The sequence below is a fragment of the Falco cherrug genome, chromosome 16 (assembly GCF_023634085.1).
Source record: "Falco cherrug isolate bFalChe1 chromosome 16, bFalChe1.pri, whole genome shotgun sequence".
NCBI classification, from domain to species: domain Eukaryota; kingdom Metazoa; phylum Chordata; class Aves; order Falconiformes; family Falconidae; genus Falco; species Falco cherrug.
In genome coordinates, this window is record NC_073712.1 from 8,200,805 (window position 1) to 8,221,880 (window position 21,076).

General features: G+C 43.3%; 1 protein-coding gene across 5 annotated transcripts in view; it reads right to left on the bottom strand.

Moving 5' to 3' along the window:
* KCND3 (potassium voltage-gated channel subfamily D member 3) overlaps positions 1 to 21,076 on the bottom strand; it is a 132,763-nt gene that overhangs the window by 12,463 nt on the left and 99,224 nt on the right. For all 5 annotated transcript variants that reach the window (XM_055728196.1, XM_055728195.1, XM_027816492.2 and 2 more), the window contains exon 4: positions 6,709 to 6,810. In XM_055728196.1, the coding sequence (XP_055584171.1) occupies positions 6,709 to 6,810 (102 nt within the window). The remainder of the gene's footprint in view (positions 1 to 6,708; positions 6,811 to 21,076) is intronic.

Consider the following 21,076-nt stretch of genomic DNA (forward strand, 5'->3'; position numbering starts at 1 on the left):
CATTGTTTTCTTAATGATTTGGCTTGTAAACTCAGGTGGGGAACTCAGCTTTCATTCAAAACCAGTGGGTTTCTAGCCATTTTATAGCTGGGGAGGAAACCTGGGAAGTACTGTTGATATGCTATCAAGGCTCAGAATCCAGAAGGTAGGAAAATAAGAACTTGTGTTGTTTTATTTTTTTAAAAAAAACCATTAAGACTTTTAAGCTTGGCATGACCTTTGAATGCCAACAGATGTACCCTGAACTCTAGTCTCTGTTAGGAGGCAAAACACAAGCTGTCTTGCTTTTGCTGAGCTGAAAGCCTGACTCTGCCTGACCTTCAGGGCTGCTCAGCACTGGGGCTGTTAGAACTTGTGTGTGTTATTGCCAAAGCCTCCTGAGTCACAGCTACATGCCCGATCAGAAAATGTGAACCTGGGCTTCGTGTTTTGGACTTGTAATGCTGTTTGTGGAGTCAGGACTCCTGGCTCTGTCTCTCCTCTTCATGGACGTTGCCAGTTGTTCTCTATACTTTGTACCTGCAGTGTATTAAAAGGGGGCTGCTCTTTCCCTGCCTCAGTGTACGTGGTGGGGAGTTTATAGCAGGTCCTGAGGACTGGGTTCGGTGCAGACTAAGGTGTGTAACCTCTCCTGTGGCCAAGCCCTCTTTGAAAGACAGGGAGAAGGGAGGAACAGGCAGATGCTATGTATGTAACAGTTAATCTATATAAATCATCCCATTCAAGCATACTTCAAATTAAGAAGCATTTGGCAGCAGTGGCAAAGGATTTATGTTCACATGAAATGTGACAGCAGTTCCCTAGGAGAAGGAAGGTCCCATCTTCATTAGTTTCTTATGGATTGCGGCTTTCACTCTGTAGAAAGGCTTACTGTGATTTATATTTTAGTAATGCAGTGCACAGGTGTCCTGCAAACTGACCAGGAGGATTCCACTGTGCGTCACAGCACAAAACCAGAACAAGGCAAGCTTGTGCCAAAGGGACCACGATACAGATACTTGACTTGTACAGCAACAACTGTACAGTTGGGGACCAGCTTTCCCCTTTTTCCCCCTGCGTACTTAAACTGCTGAAGTGTGGCGAACAAATTTGTAAGCTAATTCAAAGAGTAGGGTATGCATAGAGTCAAGCAGGCAGCCTGTGCCATCTGGGAAGGGATTGGGTACGGCTGGGAGTATTTAGGTCAAAAAACTATTACAAGGAGTGGTCCCTTCTAGAAACAGAAGAAGGGTTGAGGGGGATGAGCTGCTTTTTGGCATGTCTGTTTAGAGACTCCTGGTTGGAAAGGCTTATTGGGGCACTTTTGCTGGTCTGTTCTCAGCTTCTACATCAGGGGTGTGTGTGTGTGGTGATTTGGGGAAGAGACTGCTCAGACTGCAGTGTTATTAGTGGTTAGGATAAGCTACAGATCTCAGACCAATCTGTGTGCTTTTGTTAAGCTGAGGGGCTTGATCTGCTTGAAACAGCTGAAATAGAAATGGATAAGAGGTTAGGAGCTTGAGCTCAGTATATAATATTTAGCTCATGCAGAAAGCTTGGCATCAAGCATTCATCAAAACAGCAGTAGGCCAATTTAGTCAACTTGGGTGTGTGTGGGGGAAGTCCAGTACTCTGTATTTTTGATTTCTGTGCTGTATCGGTGAATCAGATGCTTACATTCCTCAAAATACAGCATGTCGCTTTACCCTATGATCCGATGATCAGCTCCACCTCAGAAATGGAAGGAAAAGAAGCAATGAAAGTGGGTTGTTTAGAGATTTTCTTTGCTATTTGGAGCCAGGATTCTTTTTCTTACTTCCTGTGTTCTGTGGTGGCAGATTTAAGATCTGGGTTGTTAAGGAAGTTCTCTTACTACTACTGCTTAAGCTCATGATGTTGAAATTCACTGTGATTTCATGACACATTAATACGCACATGTCTTTGATGACTAGCATTTCAAAGACAATTATGTGCGTTAAAATAGCAATTAGGTGTTGTAAAATGTTTCCCTGTGCTCCATAAGTAAGGGGTGCCTGGTGTCTTCTCTAATGGCTAAATCTGAAAGTCGGATATTGATGTGTACAGCTTGAATCTCTGCTTAGACATGAAACAGTAGTATCTAACTGTTCAAGAGAGAAAATGAGTGGGACGGAAGACACAGCAGAACATCTTGGCAGAAGTGCCAAGATGTTGTCTGTTGCTCTCAAGGGGGTCAAATTCAACTGTGCTTAAAGCATTGCTTTTAAATGCACCCTTGTGTCCCAGTGAGTCACTGCAAATGCGTGTTCTGGATGCCATTTTCAGGATGGTTCTGTGATCCTTAAGCGAAGGAGTAACTCTGTCTCTGACAGATGCCAAAACATAGCTGAAATGGTACATTAAGAAAGCTGACTTACTGTACACAGAATTAATAGATTCCTATGGGAACGCATCTTAGGCAGGTTATGGATTTTTTTGTTGCCATTGTTTTGGAAGATGAGCAATCCCGGAAGTATTTTTAGAAGTGACCTAAAAAAAATCAGTTCAATTTTTCTTATTAACAATCCTCCTGGTGAGCTAACACATCAAGCAGGTCCTGTTCGTACCCTGCTGAGATTACTGACTCTGCTGAAGTCTGTGTTGGAATATTTCCCATGGAGGTCCTTGCAAGCCCTAAAGCAGATACGATGCTGCACTAAAATGCTGGAAAAGGAGAGAGAAAGAGCACATATTGCAAACGGTATCTTTTTATGAGCATTTGCTCGAGAGGAGATCTAAATGGAATCTGAAAGCAAAGATAGAGCTTTCATACCTCTGGCAGAAGACCTAAGGCAATTGTTAAATTTTGGCAGCATGGCTCAGTCTCTCCCTCTGCCTTCCATCACCAGGCTGGGCTTGCCGCTGGTGGAAATGGATCAAGGGATGGCAGTGACCAGGAATAAAGTGTAGCATCAGTGAGTATGACTTGTACCTTATCTTCCTTCCCCTTTTTCTTCAGTCAGCTCGGTGTTTTCAGAAACAAAAGAGTATACAACCACTGAGAACATCCTAGCATGCAAATCCGGAATGAGATCTGCAGGAGGTACTGCCCTAGGACAGTGAGAGTACCATCATCACACAAACGCTTGGCATTTTGGTAGTACTGTTGAGGAACGGTACCTATAGAGATTGTATCAGTGGTACCTACGTTACAGCAGGCAAACAAAATCTGTGGCTTCATTAGAAGAGTCTGTCTGTAATGAAAATCCTGGTGGGGGGGGAGGAGAGGGTTTGCTTTTTGAGCTGGGCTGCCAGTTTTGCAAAGGTTTGATGCCAGCTACCATTCAGATTGTTCTTGGAAGACATTCAGTGAACTGCTGGTTGCTTGGAGGGAGACTGAAACACACTGTAGTGTCAGTTCTGAAATTCAAAATACTTCCACTTTACCTCTTCTACTTAATGCTTCAGCACATAAAATTGGACACTGGTGAACTGAGCTGAACTGGTTCAGTGGTTAGGCTGTCCCTTCCCATGAGAATGGCTGTAACACTTATCTATGGCTAAGCAGATTCTGCTTGTGAAAAGGCAGAAGACCTCACAACCTACTGTTCCTGGGATATACGCCTCCTAGCATTTTAGCTAAAAGGGAATTTCAGCTAGCTGTACAAGGAGATTAACACTAAGAGGATATGTAGGCTGCTGCCATGGGAAGAAGCTCACCATCCATTGAGCACTTCTGACATAAAGCCCACTAAGAATCTCTCTAAATGAGAAGAAAACGGTCTGAGTACTTTCTGTCTAGATGGCAAATGCAAAATGCCACAAATCCACATGTTTCTGAAGCAAGAGTCTGTATTCTTGCTGGGAGCAGAACTCCTTCCTGCTGCTGTCCTTGGATGAATCCTCTTCGCTTTTTCTTTACTTTGATACAAGGCTACAGCCTGGAGACGTGCTGTTCTCTTGAAAGATGGTGGCAGTGTATTTGTTCTGGTGCTAATGAAAGGGCATTCTGGCACATGTTCCGGAATCTTGAACAGTCCTTATTTCCCAGTTTATTAGTTTGACTGCAGAGCCGCAGCCAGGATACATTCTGGGGCAGTTGTTTTCCTTGGGTAAACCCTCAAGGCGTCAGACTGCAGGGCAATCTGCTGGGCACTTGTAAACCAATTATACATTGATCACAGCACTGTGTGATTGCTAATGATGAAAGCGATAATATCTAGTCATGGCCATATAATAATTGCTGTTGGAATTACCACTGGGTAGCAAACCAGCCCTATGGCAATCTGGCCACGTGAAGTCCATTAAAGTTAGCATGAGGCCTGGGCAAGGTATCAAAATGGGATGTGTACCTGACCAGTGAAGCAGTTTGATACTAATTTGACTGACGGATATGCTCAGTATGTAGATAATATTTTGGTCCCTAACATAGCAACTGCAGAAGTCGCATTCCTTCGTATTTTTACAGCTTAGAAAATTTGGCTGGCTAGACTATGCTGTCATTCACATTTTGTGCTCTTAAGACTAGTTTGTTCTCCTGCCATAAAATGAAAGGACACAAAATCTTGCCTTGTAAAGGTATACATGACCATTTTAACTCCACAACAGAGGATGTCCTGCAGTTCTGTAATTAATTAGTGCCACTACCGGTGGATGGAAAGACATGTCTTGGCTCTGGATTCTGGTATGTGGCTAGTCCCCAGGTAGTCAGAGATCATTTCCTGGTGGTCATGGAGATGCCGGGCATGGCTTTGGCAAGGTTACTGTTTTAGTAAATTATATTCCCATATGTCACAGGTGCATGGTAATTCCTCCTTTCCCATACACTTTGCTTTTGACTATTTCAACAGGACGTTCCTTAGAACGGGGATATTTTCTTATAAAGTAGCAATACAAATGTACACAATATTCCGTGCTTTTCAAAGTAGGATTTGTGGATCTTACTGGGCTGTGTGGGAGCCATGTTAGCATTTAGAGCTATAAACCTGCCAGAAAGCAAGTTGCACCCAGAAAAGCTTGGGAAGACCTGCACTAGGTGCTACTATATATGTATCATTTTAGTTATTAATGGCTAAAAAGATCCTCTAGAACCTCTTTATAATTGTTTTCCTTCCTGTGTCTACAGTAGCATTGTAGCCAACAAAATGACCCTTTTTCCACTTATTTTTGGGTAATTGCCAGGAAATGAACCCGTTCAGCCAAATATTTCTCTCAGGCTCATGAATTTTGGACTTAAGCATTGGTGCGTCAGCTGCTCTTCTGTGAGTGGTCTTGGCAGGCAGTTTTGGTTGACAAGAGAAGTGAGGAGATTCTTGTTGGGATGACAGGCTGGAAGATCAAGTGCAAATTGAGTGTCCCTGCTAAGCTCTTCTGGCATTTTTAAAAACTAGAAATCTGAAGCTCAAAAGGAAATTTTAAATTTATAGTCAAATTCCTCGGTAATGAAGCAGCAGAATCTCAGTCGACCTGGCATCCCAGTCCTAAGCTTTTTCTTTATGGGGATAAGGCACTGGACTAGGTGTGATCATTCTACCTGGTCTCTTCTTGATTAAAAAAACCCTTTCTTGAACAGCTCAATGCAACATATGGTTCAAGAAACAGATTTTCTGAGTGTTGCTGCCATTTGCAGAGCAGGAGAGAATGTTAGATGTGTAGTCGGAAGGATCAGACTTGTTTTGGAGGGGAATACAGAAACTGATCTGGGCATCCTACCTTCCAAATCTGTACTTCATGTGAGGTGCTTTTGCAGAATCAGTTTAAAAAATATTGCAGTTGTAAAGGGCTACATTCCTCTATCCCAGTCTGCACTGAGTAGCATCCCACATGCAAAATATGGTGCTGCACAGTTTTCCTGTTTCCTCTACCCACTGAACTTGGATAGGAGTAGGCTCAGGTCCTGGGGAGCAGCTTTCACCATGAGCTGAAAAGGTTTTTCAGCTTTGATTTTACAAATGCAAGGATGTGTGCCAGGGAAAACATTATACATTTTAAGGATTAGGCCCCAAGTAAGGATGCATGAACAAGTGCTAGGCGGCTCTAGTGGCTCAATTAAGCATTCTTCATCTCGCTCTTTGCTCCCCACGTGCACGAAAGACTGATTTATTTGAAATGAAATCCATGAAATGTGCTAATACCTGCACTGGTGTTGATCAGGCTTAATGTAATAACCTCCTCTCATTTTCGCTGATTCTGCTGAGCAATCTGACGCACTTAAAACTTTTCTTCTTGTGAATAGCTAGTATTAGCCTCCAGAGGCCTTTCTGTTAAAAATAAACCCACTACTGAACTGCCTGAAACAGGAGCTTGGGAATGTTTTCTGGTCCTATTGGGCGTGATCAGATAGTCCATGTTGGTGAGAGATTTTTTTTTTTTTTTTTTAAAAGCTATATGTTGGAAGAGAGTGGATATTTACAGTGTGTGCAGAGCCTGGGCTGTCTAAATCAATACAGCTCCGGCAGCTTCATCACGGAGGGATTTGGGGGAGCTGTGAACCTGGTCATTGCTGGAAGGCCAGATCCTCTCCTCCTCGGGCTAGGAACCCGAGGAAGCTCTTTCCTCCCATCCGGTCCTGCAGCTGGATTCCAGCTGTCCCTCCACATGGCACATACAGTACACGAGAGCATAATTGCAGTGTAACACAGTCCTGTGTGTGAGGCTGGATAACCAGCAATTTGGTGGCAATGGAGAGAGAAGGGGAGGGAGTTCAAGGAGAGGAGCGGGAGTAGGGAACGTCTCAAACTCCGTGGAAGGAGATGCTGTCTCTGTACTCACTGTCAGCTCGAGGGCTTCGTTCAGGAGGCCGTTGCGCTTGCTGTGAAGGTAAGCGTTGGAGCTGCCTGTTTTGGCCACTCGAATCCTCGCGAGCCGGGCTTTCTGTGAAGGAGGCAAACAAGCTGAAGTTAGAGCTTGGCATGCAGAGCAATGGGTCCTGTGCTGGCTGTACCAGGAGGAAGGAAATTTCAGCCTCTCACTTTACCTGAAAAAGCCTGGGGGTGAAATACAAGGGCTGTGCAGACAGGACGAGGTGCTGTTGAGAACAGCTGGCACAGGTCTGTCTCCAGGAGTCAGGTGAGTACATACCTCTGAAGCACATAATCTGCCACAGAGTGTTAATCGCCTTTCCAGAGATAAGAAATGGGGTACTGCAGATTTGTGTATCCTTTCAGAAGCTAATAGTCATCATTTTTTTTTTTAGGGCAAGATGCACAGCAACTAGAGGCACTTGTCTCGGACATATTCCTGGCACTATGGCTGTACGTGATCTAGTGGCGTGCATGTGCTCTGCACACGTGTGGGTTTCGTGGCTCACCTTCTCTCTAACATGTTTGGTTGTTTAATTCTCTGTCTTTCAACTGTGTGCTCCCACATCTGTGTTGTCACTTGCTTTGCCTGTACTGCAGCTAGCACAGTGACACCCAGGGCCTCAGTGATGGTGGACTGTCCTCTGCAGTGGCAGTGCTCGTTTATTAAATTTGATATCTGATAATATAAGAGTCTGCCCCAAAATATGCATCTCTTGACAAACTGACAGAATTCACTCTGCAACAGCACAGACATTCAACTCTTCTCACTTTTATTTATCCTTGACCTTCCTGACCTCCAGGGGGACAACTTAGATGATAAAAACCAGCCCAGAATAAAGTGAAGAAGAAAAACTAGTAAGGCCCTCTTCTTTTTTTGGTCACACAGTTTTTAGCATTTCAGTTTCTCCTTTCAATTGTTGCCTGCTTCTCTGTCAAATGCTGATTTGACTTTTTCTACTGTTCATTTATGACTCAAACACCATTAAAAGTAAATACATGAAATAGCTGTGGCTATTATAAAATAATTACATTGTGCTGTAGTTTAAAATGCTGCATAATCTTTTAAATAACATGGAACTCGTGATTTTCCTTTCTAATTAGAGGTGCTAATGGGTATGCGCTGTAGGAAGAGTAAAGCCAAGAGGCAAATGTCTGCAGTGGGTCTAGAGAGTGTAATAATTCCAGGAGCTCTATTACTGTACATGCGTGAGTGACTCTGGCCCTCAGTATTTGAAATATTTGTTTGACCTTAAGAGCTTGTGCTTAAGCAGACAATTGCTCAGGCAAAGACATGTACAGGATACTAGTTTGAAGCTTTAATTGGGTGACACAAACTATGACCAGTCTGAAAAATAGGTCTTCTTTTGATACCCCAAAACGGGGACATCCAAAATTGACTTTCTTTTCTATACTTCACCTAGATTTCGTTGTCCCATTTCAGCGTTAAAACTCTAAGTCAGTATATGAGACTGAAATCTCTGATGAGCTTACTCTCTGGTGGGGCCAGGGTATCTCACAGGGCTGTCTGGTCACCCCCTGAAAGGGGCATGGGTTGTATTTGCAAGACGTAGACTGAGGATACAATAAGAAAATGGAATTGGTTCTTTAGTTTTTCTCAAGACTTTCCCAAACTGCTGTGTTGCTCTAGGCCCCGAATGAGACTGGCCTGAGACTAATCTGGAACTAAGCCTGCAGAGACTGCTACTGTTGAATATAAGTTAGGGGGAGAGAGCAGGGGACGAAGGACTGAAGGATATTCCCTTTCCTGGTTACATGGCATTGTCTCTCTGTTCCTGCTGATTACATTTCCATTGAATTATTTCTCCTATGTGCAGGTGTATGCGTTTGTGTCTCTTTTCCTTACTTTTTGCAATGATCTTATCTCTTCCGTGATCAGGCCTGGATACTGGATCCAGCAATGGCAAGCACAGACGACTTGCATTTCTTTGTGGGCTGGACAACGTATCAGCTCCTTTGCTGAAGGAGTTGCCAGAGTCCCCCAACTCATCACACCTATAGTAGGAAAGGTTTCATCCTCCTCTTCAGTTCAGTTAGTTGTTGAAGTGGATTCAGTCCTAGGCTCTTGTAATGAACATTATTCCCTTTGCCTCCAGGCTAGCAGGGGATCAAATATTAATAGTTGTACTCCACATGGACTGAAGATGGTTCGTTTCTGAGGTCTGTTCTCTTTTCTTCTTTGAAACAGGGCCACTAGCTGTCTAAATAATTAAGCCCTGTAGCTTTTGTAGTTTGGAACAGCCGTTGTTATTTTAAAAAATGTCAGTGGGGCAGGACAGAAGTTAATCCTATTCTCCTTACACAAAAGACTGCCTAGGATACTTACATCGCCTAACTCTGTGCCCCCATCATGATTAAATTTGGTAGATATCTTGATTAACTCAGCTAGAGAAGTTAATTAAAATTGGTTGCTAAAATTGGTTTGGCCTTCCAGACGGTTTCCCCTGTTGGACTAGAAACTCTTAAAACCATAGTTCATGTTTTTAGGTGAAAGTCTGTGTGTAAATGTGCATTATTTGGAAAGCACATCTTACCAAGTGGCACAGGCTTTACATGATACTTAGGTTCATGCTCTATGTTTACGTGGGATGCAGCACTTCCGTCGTGCCTGACAGTAACAAAGGGTTTAAGTGCAGCAAAGTGCTCCCCTCGGCATCTGCAGCAGGTTCGACACTGGTTTATGTGACTGGGCAAAGTGGGATGAGGGCATGAAGGGCACCTGGCAGCAGTGTTAAGACTTGGGTTGCAGTGTGGAAGCAGGTAAAAGCTGGGTGTTTGAGAGGAGCTTTGTGTGATCTCTTGGAGGAGGTTTGTGTGATCTGTTGGAGCGTATCGGTCTGGCTTGCCGGGCTGCGGGGGCATGCTTTGGCAGAGCACGAGAGGAGCAAATTACAGAATCACAAGCCTTCAACTGGGGGGACCCCATGCAAGCTTCGAAGCAGCAGTATTTTGCAGGGAACTGTAGTATGTACTGTCCCATATTTCACTGTCAGAAACCTAGAGAATTAGGCTGATGGGGTCTTCCAAACTCTGCCGTTATTAAATACGTGCGGGTATGTTTTTGTCACCCCTGTCCTGCAGAGCTCAGTCCTCCAGTCTGCAGGACAGCAGACAGACAATTGGAGGACCGTGGTTTTTCTGGCCATCTGCTGCAAATGTCTTTTGGGGGTGGTGGTGGGGGGATAGCTGTCTTCTGCATCTTATCCCACAAATGTGACAGACTAAAGGTCATTAGGGCCAGGCCTGAGATCACTGTTACTGAATATAACCCCTGCACGGAGAGTCTAAAAAAGGAAAAGAAAACGGCACACTGTGTCTGCATGTAGAGTGGTAAGAGGAGTTGCTAGGAAACCACAGGATCTCAAAATGCATATGACCTAATCTGGAACATAATTTATATGATGAAAATAATAATACTAATGACAGCCACTTACAGGTTAGAATGATTAATTTGGTTATCTAGGAGCCCACGTGTTTCTGAGAGCAGGATGGAAGGCAGGGCTCAATAACTTCTGGCTCCTTGCTGCTTTTTAAGAAACTGGAGGCTCGGAATAAGCAGGAAGGGCAGTGAAGCCCTGTGCACGTGGAGTGCTGAGGTATGGTGGGGAGGATGATTGAAGTGGCTGTCGGCATTCTGGGTATCTACATTTCCCAAAGGGTCTGACAAAGGAGAACAAATAGCCTGTCTTCATCTTTTAGCTGCTTTGGAGAAGTGCAAGGAGCAGGAGTTGCTGGCTAGGAAAAATGCTTACCAGATGGCAGGCCCAGGAAACAGCTAATTATTATTTATTAATGATTTTCATCTAGTTCTTATGGAGATAATGTTCACTCTTGATTTATGTGGTATAATAAACTATTAAGTTACAACCGTATGACATAATTTTGTATTTGCCAGACAACTTCAGCTTTCCAGATCTTCTGTACTTGAGCAAGGAGATGACTGGAGTACATGTATGTCAGGTACTATGGGTGCGGGTCCTATATCCGCTCCTGCTCCCTCTTTGGACTGGAGCCGTTATTAGTGTTATCCTTCACGGAGCAGTTGAGGTTGGAAGGGACCTCTGGAGGTCATCTAGTAGGTCATCTGGTCCAACCCTCCTGCTCAAGCAGGGCCACCTAGACCTAGTTACCCAGGACTGTGTCCAGATGGCTTTTGAATATCTGCAAGGATGGAAACCTCACAACCTCCCTGGGCAACCTGTGCCAGTGCTTTGTCGCCGTTGCACTGAAAAAGCACTTCCTGATGTTCAAACGGAGCCTTCTGTGTTTCAGTTTGTGCTCATCACCTCTGGTCCTGTCACTGGGCACCACCGAAAAGAGCCTGGCTCTGCCTGCTTTTCACCCTCCCTTCAGGTATTTATATATGTGAGTAAGACCCCTCCAAGCCTTCTCTTCCTTAGGCTATACAGTCCCAACTCTCTCAGCCTTTCCTCATACAAGAGGTGCTCCAGTCCATATCCTATCTAACTTTATCTGCTACAACCACACTAAGAGCATTTCTGGCAGAAAATGCAGCTACGCTAGTTAATTGACAGTGCTTCACATTTTAATTCTTAAACTAGTAGTTTGAATACGAGTAGACTATTGATGAGTGCTGCAGTGATTCCAGTGGGTGTACGTCACTGGTCTTTTAAGGCTGAAATGAAACTGTTCTCAAAAGTAATCAACAGAATACTTTTGATCTGGTTTTTATTTCCAAGATGAGGTGTCACAGCCTTGCAGTAAGCACTTGACTTTTTTTGCATTTGTCTGCATCTGTTGCTAGTTTGGGTCTGAACTTAAATTCTAGATGGAAAGAACATGGTTGATCTTAGGATATAAAAAAGATAACAAGCAGATTGTACAGTTAAACAGGAGTTTCTGCAGAATTAACAACAGGGCTTAGAGTATGGAATGACAAAAAAGTATTTTCTTGTAGTTATGTTCTCACCTTCCAAAAGCTATCTGTGGTACCTTTGACTAATTTTAGCATAAAATTCAGAAAGGAATTCAACAAAGACTTTGGTTTGTACTTCTGAGTGGGAACTCTGTGCACATATGTAACTTGTAAAGGGAATGGATGAAACCTTCATCTGGTGGAAAGTAGCTTAGCTCCCTGGCCTATTGTGGTGGTTTTTCCTTGCCAAGCAGAAAATGGAAAAGTCTTCATTTTGAAAAAGCACTTAAAAATAATAGACTGGACAAGATATTAAATGATTCTACTGTCTGTGGAGTGCTTTCCTCAAAATAATCAGGCAACACTGATCATCTGTCCTACTTATGGCTCTGGCAAGCTGATATGCCATCTTTAACAAAGCCTGGAAACAGGCTGGACTGCCAAATTAGGACATAGGGTTATTACATGTGTTTGAATGCCGAGTGAAATAATGGCTGTTTGAAAAGCAAATGGCCCATATAATAAGTACTAGTTGTTATTCTGCTAGCCGTGGTTCCATCTGGCTATTGTAATAGGCAGGCAGCAGCATTACAACAGTGTTAGGAAAGTTAGTTTCTGTAGATCATCTTTCTTTCATTTTAACCTGTTTTTCCTAAAAAACAAAGGATGAATATTTGGACTTTCCTTCCTCTCAAGTCTTTACATTAAACATCTTTTGAACCAAGTTTAAATATTCTGTCATTTTTGCTTTGGGGAAGATGTTTTAGAGCTGCATATGGAAATTAGGTAGCGTAGAACTCATTATATTCCTATATAGTTTGATAGAACCACTTACAGTCAGACCTTGATCTTATTTTGGGCCTCTTCATTACTTTCCAGAGATGAAAGATTCCCCTCCCCTCCTCTGTGGCTCTCCTTTTAATCCTACCTTACCCTTGGCACCATTAAAGCAACAGAACATCATTTCAAATGCACTATATCGTTTAATCTTTTCCAACACTGAAGAACATGATGTTCGATCTATTTATAGAACAATGCACAGAATATGGAGTTTAATGGATCTCGGCTTCTCTACTAGTCATAGATATCCTGGCTGATTAAACACAGAACTTTGAAAAAGGTGTCGTAATATGCAAACTTGCAGAGAGAAATGCAGGATGATCAGGAAGCCCTCGGGGCACTGAGACCTGTCCCCTCTTATTGCAAACTTCCCTTTGTACATTTTCATCTTGAACTTAGCAAGCTCTGGCTTAAACTTAGTGAAGCTCTTACTCCTACTGGGCATTTATTTTAGAACTTCATTCTTCTATTTAGAAAATTTCTTCTGATTTCCAGCCTGCTTGTATTTATTGCCAATTTTACTCAGCTGTCATTGTATTGACATTTTCTTTTTACATGGACCATTCCCTTTCTGGTGTTTGCTGCATTCTACAGGAAAGAAAAGAATAAACTTCACTTTTTGTAGAGTTTGACAATTCCCGCTTTATTCCTTTACTTGACATTTAAGAAGTAAGCTTTCTTGGAGGCCAGTTCGTATTTTTATCCTCTGTAGATGTCCTGCTTATTTTGAATACCTTTTTTTTTTTTAGTTATCCATCCACCCAGTAAGGGTTACAGTCAGACCTTGATCTCTTAAGAACTGACCTTAGGGACAGTTTTTCCTTGATTGAAATATCTTATACTGAATCTTAGCTGAAATGTAAAGTTTCCTCTGTGCTGAAGTTCCCACACTACTAGTCCAGCTGACTGACAAAGCTAGCTCTCTTCACTTATTCAGTTTGCCTCTTGAAATAATAATACAAAGAATTCCTACATACCCTTCATATTCTTGATGCTGTAAGAGATTCTAGAGCTTGGGTCAAAATTGCTCCAGGGATACATGGTCAAAGAGGTGCCGTACCAGTTGTAGCGGGAATCTGATATAGTTTGTTAGAGTTAGAGGTGAAGTATATAAACTAGGGTGTCAGAATTTGTCTAGAAATGTATTAATAAGCGTCTTCCTAAGAAAAGAGCTACATGTTTTTCTGCATCACTAACAGGGGTTGCTGTTCTCCATTATTCTAAAATAATGTTCTATGTTTCACTGAAAGCAAAGTGTGATGAGCATCTGTCTGCTTGTGATTTATCTGTCTGTCTGTGTTTCCAGATCTTACTTTTATAACACCTTTCACACAGCTCACACCCCTAATTAATAGCTATGAAGTATTTAGGGGATGGAGAAATTAACAGAATTTGATCTACTGTCACATGCCAACTTAGTAGAGCTGATATATGAACACTAATTAATGGTGTGGAGGCCTGTGGTTAGCTACAGAAAATGAAGGTAATTGCTTCACATAGTGCTGCTCACACCTTCCCTGGGAAAATGGTGAAAACACAGAGGGCGGATGATGACCATAAAACCTTTGTATGAAACTCGAGAAAAAAAAAGTAAATTTGTAAAACTGGTGACCTTCGTTCTCCCCCATGGAATGAAGTCCAAGGAGAAAAGATGACAGTGGGGCTGTTTTCCTGCCTCGTTGCTGGCTCGCTGGCAGAGTATGTGCTGTCTCCGATGGGCAGGTACCCACCGACAGCAAGGGGAGTGAGCGGAGTTAAGCGTGAGTGTGGGCAACGCTGTTGCTCCAGGTGGGGTAGGGCCAGGAGCTCTGCTCCATCCCACTTCTCTGCGCTATGAGCTTTTGGCATTAATTGAGGGAAGCGTTGCTTCCTGGCACACGAAAATTGCTCAGAAGTCGTCAGATGACAATAAAGTTGCTGTGTGGTGCAATTAGCTTTCTTACTGAAGCTGCTCCTACTTGTTCCTCTTGCTTTGGGTGTCTCTGGGGACAAACCTCTTGCGTTAGTCTTCTGGGGAAAAATTCTGTCACAAACTCATCCCATGGTCCTATGTGATGAGTGAAGACTCTTAAAAGAATGTGTGTCTCAGCTCGCGTCCTTACAGTGACAGCCACAACACGTTGGCTGCGTGCCTTGATTTGGCAGATGCAGAGGGAGAAGCCTGCCTGGCGTGCCGTCCTGGGCGCTGGAGCGCTCCCGGCTTGTCAGCAGAAAGCTGCGGAATTGTCATGGCTACGCACTGCTCTGGCCCTTGTTTGTGCATTCCAGCATCGCTGCACGTTCCTACTAGAATGGCTCCTAATTGTCCTGACTCAATCACTAACAAAGCTGATGCTTCATATGTGGACAGAAATGCACTGGCACCTGGATACCGGAGCTTGTGGACAATGTGTAGAATTGCTCTTTGTTATTGTATTTGTTTGGAGTTAATGCTGAGTTCGGTCTAAATGGCTGCATGTACATGGAGAACAGGTGGCTGGAATTACCGTCGGGCAGCGGTCTGCATAGTAAACAGAGGAGTTCTGCTGTACTGTGACAAAGAGGAGAAATGAGGAACTATTTCCTATGGAGCAATTTGTCTGCTGGATTGAACTGCTTTTTCTTCCCGCATAGTACTCGCAGGCAGACTGTGGTTTCCCCATATAGATATTTTCTTGATAATTATCTGCAAGTTTTATGCATGCTTTTGATGCCTTTGCCTGCTTGTGAGCCATTCTCTGCCAGCATTTGCTGTTGCTCCGCTGGCTACCTGTGGCTGGTCGGGAAAGCACGTGCTGTCTTTTCTGTGGCCTTGTTTGGTGAGTCAGCAAGAATTGCTAGTGCAGAAGCTCAGACAGATAAATTAAAAATCCTGGGTATGAGTAATATCGTAAGATGGTTTCACTTATGACCTTGTACACGTACGTGAGCTAACTCTGCAAGAATCCACCAAGCCAGGAGGAGGAGTGCATTTATCCCAGTTTTATGCATGAAAAAACCTGAGTCACAGGGAGGGAAGTATGGAAGGGTGATGCTCCTTGCAGCATCAGATTTTGTGAAAACAGTGAGACTGGCTGTAGTGGGAAGATAAGAGGATGGCAGGCTCCTGCTCAAGCCGGGAGAGGGCCGGCCTCATGCTGGTTTAGAGCCTGATGTGATGCTTAACTGATCACCTGATGTGAAGTTGCCAGCAGTTACTGTTTGATGGGATTTTCATGACCTTCAAACAACAAAGGCTTCTTCTGAGTCAGACTTTGCAGGCCACTGCTGCTGGGTGGAGTGGGAGGAGTAGAGTAATGAGATTCTACGACTTTTCAAGTTGGGCTGTGTAAGACATTTGGTAACGTGTCAGCAGGGAAGTTCTGCAGTGGCCCTTGAGAGATGTGCTGGTAGACTGCAGTGTTCCCATCTACCTGACATATGTGATCAGAGGACTGGGAACCTGTATTGCCATCCCAGCACCACATGCGTAAGTGACAAATGTTCTTCATCTGCTTATCGCTGTCATGGTACAAGTTAGTAACCACAATAAGCTTTACAACCATTCACACCCACTTAGTTATGTCTTTTCCTGACCCAGTGGACATACCTGTACCCATTAATCGAGACATAACTATATATTGCAGTTGGTGCAGGGGTGTTTGAGCTGTATTATGTAGCCTGGGAACTGCACAGGAGCTAAACTGCACCCAGCTGACTTGATTCTGCATTACTTCGGCAGAATGGTAAAATAACTAGTTAATAAAGGTAACAGCAAAGAATCTCATCGCTAGAACCCAGTTCCAAAGTGGGATAGGGCTTCCCAACATTTTCTGGCTGAACGTTTTGCATGCAGGTCCCCTTGACGAGGCAATTTCAGCTTGCATTTATTTAGACATCTGGGATGAAGTGGGCAACATTAGCCACTACAAATCCTACCAACTGTGCTACATAACGGAGCCATCTGGGCAGAGGCAGCCACGTACAACCTGGGCTTCCCACAGGTGGGGAACAGGGACACTTTTTTGGTGAGGTGGCCAAGGAGAGACCCTAAGGATGGATTAGTCAGGTTCTTGCGCGTGGCAGGCTGTTACCTGGTTATGACTGAGACATGATGTGAAAGGGCCTCAAAGCAGCCAGCAAACATGGAGTGGCTTCTGAATATGTGTGGAAGTAATTTCAGCTGGGCATTGGGCCACTATTGACAACAGGCTTAATACTTAGACGTATGGGCTTGCTTTGGAGGCTGAGCCTATAAGCTGTAGTGCACTGATTTCAGTCCTTCCTTTTGGAGAAGATACCTATTTGTCTTCTGCAGCTGGGGACTTGGGGAATTTGAACTAGCTGAACTGATGGAAAATGCCATTTTGCTCTCCTGGATGATAAGAAGAGAAGAGGAAGGGTTCCTGGTTGGTTGGCTGGTTTGTTTTTGTTTGTTGTTCCCCGCCCCCCCCCCGAACTATATTAGGGGATGTGACAAACAGGAAACAAGAGGAGGAAGAGAAAGAGGTAGCTACGCTAGCAAAAATGAAATATCTCTAAATAAAAAAATAAATTAAAAAAGCTTTTTTCCCCTGTCAAAAACTGCTAAATATCAACAACAACAACAAAACCATATTCCACACAGATTCATTGTGGTTGAAAAAACCCATGTTTTTTAAATGTCAGCCAGCTCCAGTTTTAACCTTATTGTTTTTCTCTCTCCTTAAGTTCCCAACCCCATCCCCTGCTGGGAACTGAGTCATGTTCTGTTGCTGAGCTCTCCTTAGACAGCTCACAGCTTTGTTCATGTCGCTTTTTCTGGCCGTTCTGTTCCACGCTCTGAAGTTCAGTAACCCACCTCCAAAATCTAGGGTGTCAGCTGAAAAACAGAACATTTCAAAGCTGACTCCCCTGCTCTGTAGCAAATCAATTATTATAATGGCCTCATTATTGACAGGTGTGTGGGCTGTCTTTCTCATGGGTACAATGGTGACATAAATTAGTATTAAGCATTCTCTTCATCACCATCTTCCCTCTTCATCCACTCTGCTGACTGCAGTCCTGTTTTCTGTGCCTCTGGGAGTAACGGCTGGGTCTGGAACAGGCTGTTTCTAATGTGCCTCTTACGGAACAGGCAGAAAGACATTTGTGTCCTTAGTCTTCCTTCCTTTTGGCTTAAGCCCCTTTTAAGCATTTCCATAGTTACATCTTCATCAGTCTGCACAGTCATAGCTGCTTGTGTGCAACCATCTCATGAGTAGTTCTCGCTCTCTGGAATAACCTTTCTCCATCTACTTCCTCTCGCTGACTTCCATCTGAAAAGATACGGCTTCTTCCTTGCCCCTTCATTCCTTTCTTCCGTTGATACTGGCTCTGTGACTGAATGCTTTAATTCATCCCCCACACAGTGTGTCTGCTCCTCTGCTTCACCTAATATATACCATCTACTCTTCGATAGCCTGTGTTACAGTTTTCAGTTCATATTAGTTTTATGTGAGAGCAGCTCTACAAAATAATTTTGGCCTGTGTAGTCCTTTCCTTGCTTAAATCTGGGTGTTTGGTTCTTTCCTGGAAACTTACAGCCTAGAGGATGAAATGAGAAGTCTTGTTTCAAGGCTTTTGCAGTACATTGCTTGTTCTCACGGAGTCAAAGGCCACCAGATAATAAATGGACAGACTAAGAAGCTATAGTACTCAAAAGTGTATTTACTGCAAACCTGAAACCAAGCACCGTGATTACTGGCTTTGTATTTGTAGATGACAGTTTTAGTTTAGCCTCTGTGAAATGCACCAATAAACCCATGCTAATCCCTCTGAGATTATCAGCCATTTCAGTATGTTGGCTCATTTAGCAAATCTAAATGAGGAAGACGTGGGGAGCTGAAGGCCGGCCAGTCTCACCTCTGCCCAGCAAGATCATGGGGCAGATTCTCCTGGAAACTGTATAAACTAAATCTCCTGGACATTTTGCCAGGCCATGTGATGACAGGACAAGGGGAATGGCTTTAAACTGAAAGAGGGGAGATTTAGATTAGGTATTGGGAAGAAATTCTTCGCTGTGAGGGTGACGAGGTGCTGGCACAGGGTGCCCAGAGCAGCTGTGGGTGCCCCATCCCTGGAAGGGTTCAGGACCAGGGTGGATGGGGCTTGGAGCAACCTGGGCTGGTGGCAGGTGTCCCTGCCCGTGGCAGGGGGTGGGAACCAGATGGTCTGTCAGGTCCTTTCCAACCTAAACTATTCTATGAAATCTAACCATTAAATGATAAATGCACCGTAAGCAGAGTTCTTCCACAACATCTGAGCACTTACACTTTTCCCTCCTCTTGTGCAAATGTGAGGAGGCATACCCTATTTTGTAAGAGGCCCCTTTTTTGACCGTTTGTTTTCCCCCAAACTGAAAAGATCTAGAACAACTCAGTTGGCTAAATCTTAGCCCTGAGTGGGGCTGGTCTAGAGACCAGCTTGTTTTAGGCCGTTGTTGGTATTTCCAAACGTTTCAGCTGCCATTCTGCTTCCATGTGCCTTCTCGAGGCTGTTCAAAACCTCTTTAAATATGATTTTGAGGATGTAGCGTCTTCATCTGCATGTATGTTCACATGTGCAGAGAGCTGGGGCTAACAACCAGATAGGCTTAACCTATAATGTTGTATTGCCCTTGTTACAGTACTTTTTTTCTGTCTTACTGGTTTTTCTTACTGAAAAGCCGCAAGTGCACGTTGCTATTTGTCAGCCATTGGCCCACCTTAGCAAACTCACATTTCTGTGGGCTCCTGTGCAGTTTATTGCCAGCTCCCGTTTCCCCACAATATGGGACATTGGAGCCAATGGGGGTTTACTGCTCTAATTAGTGGGGCTGTATTAGAACAGTTTGGGGAGATATTGAAGGGATTTCTAGTTGTCTTTTTCTGAAGCATCATTCAAGGAACAAAAAAAAGAACAGAAAAAACTAAGTTTGCTGCACTTAGCACAATCTTTCCAGCTGAGGGACCTGAGCTGGTTGTTTTAAAGCTGGACAAAGACAAGTGGTTTTGGACCTGGGAGATGAAGGACCAAGAAGGGCTCATGTAACACTTTGAAAAACACCTTACTTTTCTAGAATTATTTTCATTAAGCAGTCTAGTGTTTTTTTCTCCATATTTCTTCCTATTTTTTTTTTTTTTCTCTGTGCCTTTGATTTTAGTATTGGTTCTCTGCTCTCCCCGAGGTACACAGGAATCCTGTAGACCTCTAGACTCAGGAACTGGTCAACAATCCTATAAGAATGATCCTTCTTCAGTAAACTCTGACAGGCAAATTTATTCTCCTGTCATTAAGCAATCTGCACTGCTGGGATCTTTGCTGCACTAAGCTCAAAGGTCACACCTATTCTTTTCACTACTGTATGATCTGGCAGTCTTTAAGCCATGCATTTCTGTACTGCCCTGCTCTGGGGACTAGTGTGGCTTGGGGCTGTATTCACTCAGTCTGAAACTTCTAAACAATGAACTGTTTTTTTTCTACTGCTGCTAAAGGAGCAGCATTTCAGTAGCTGTTAATAGCTGCCTCTGCTTTCTCTTTCTGGGGTTGAAAAGTGGGAGGTGTAGTCCTCAAACCAGCACCAGATACTTGTCTCCTCCTTCTTCACATTGCATCTATGCTGCAAACTGAACACAGCAAGAGGAGAGACTCCAGAATTCTCTGAGTTATAAAGTCATTCTATTGACAAGCCTTTTAAGTGTCAAAGTCTCTTTTAAAACCAAAAACTGTGACATTCACTAAAGAACAGCATAGTTTCAAAGTCAGGAAGGTCTATTCTTAGCACATCAGTCAAAATGAAGGAAAAAAAAATTCTTTGAGGAAAAAAAACCCCACCAAAACAATTTTACCAAAATGAACCTTGTCAGAAATGATCAATTCATCTTCCATTCAGATTGACCTGGTCCTTGCTGCATGCCAGAGGACAAAATTTGATGACAGAGCACAATGAATTAAGATTGCCAGATCTTCTTGTAATTAATTCTTTTGCAGTGTAACTTTGGCAAAGAACAATTTATCTTCAAAGTGATTAAATCACTGGTAGTTTGGTTTTGGATTTTTTTCCCCCCTTTTTTAAGGAACACTTCTCCTCGGTTAGTTGAAGAATAGATGCTGATGAGTAACAGCCACTTCCCGGTATTTTATTCGTGCTATTTAAATACCTCTTCCCGCTAGACCAGTGCCTCCTCAACAGTTATGAGACAAAGTTAAGACTGAGCACATCAAAACCCAGAGGGACATTGGGGCTGTGCTATGTTTTTCTGGGTTTTTGGAGTGCAGCACCTCTGAACCCCTTAGTGCACTGGAGAGCCCGGGTTTACTCATACTCCAGCCTTCAAATCTGTGACTGTCGTGTCCAGCCAATTTGATGCTTGTACAATACTTTTGCCTTTATTAGTTCTCATCAGAGGACTTCAGTCTGAGTTCATAAAAAAATAAATATGGTCTATACCTAATCTTCAAACCTATATGTACATTATAAAACTTACAATTCTTGAACTAAATAGAACTTTTTCTAAAGCATTTAAACTAACACATACCCTAGAAATTACTTACTCTTCAGTTAAAAGAGAAAAATAATTTATTTAGCACACTAGAAACGTAATAAAGATGTCTGTTGTTTCTTCAAAGCTGTGTTTTCTAAACT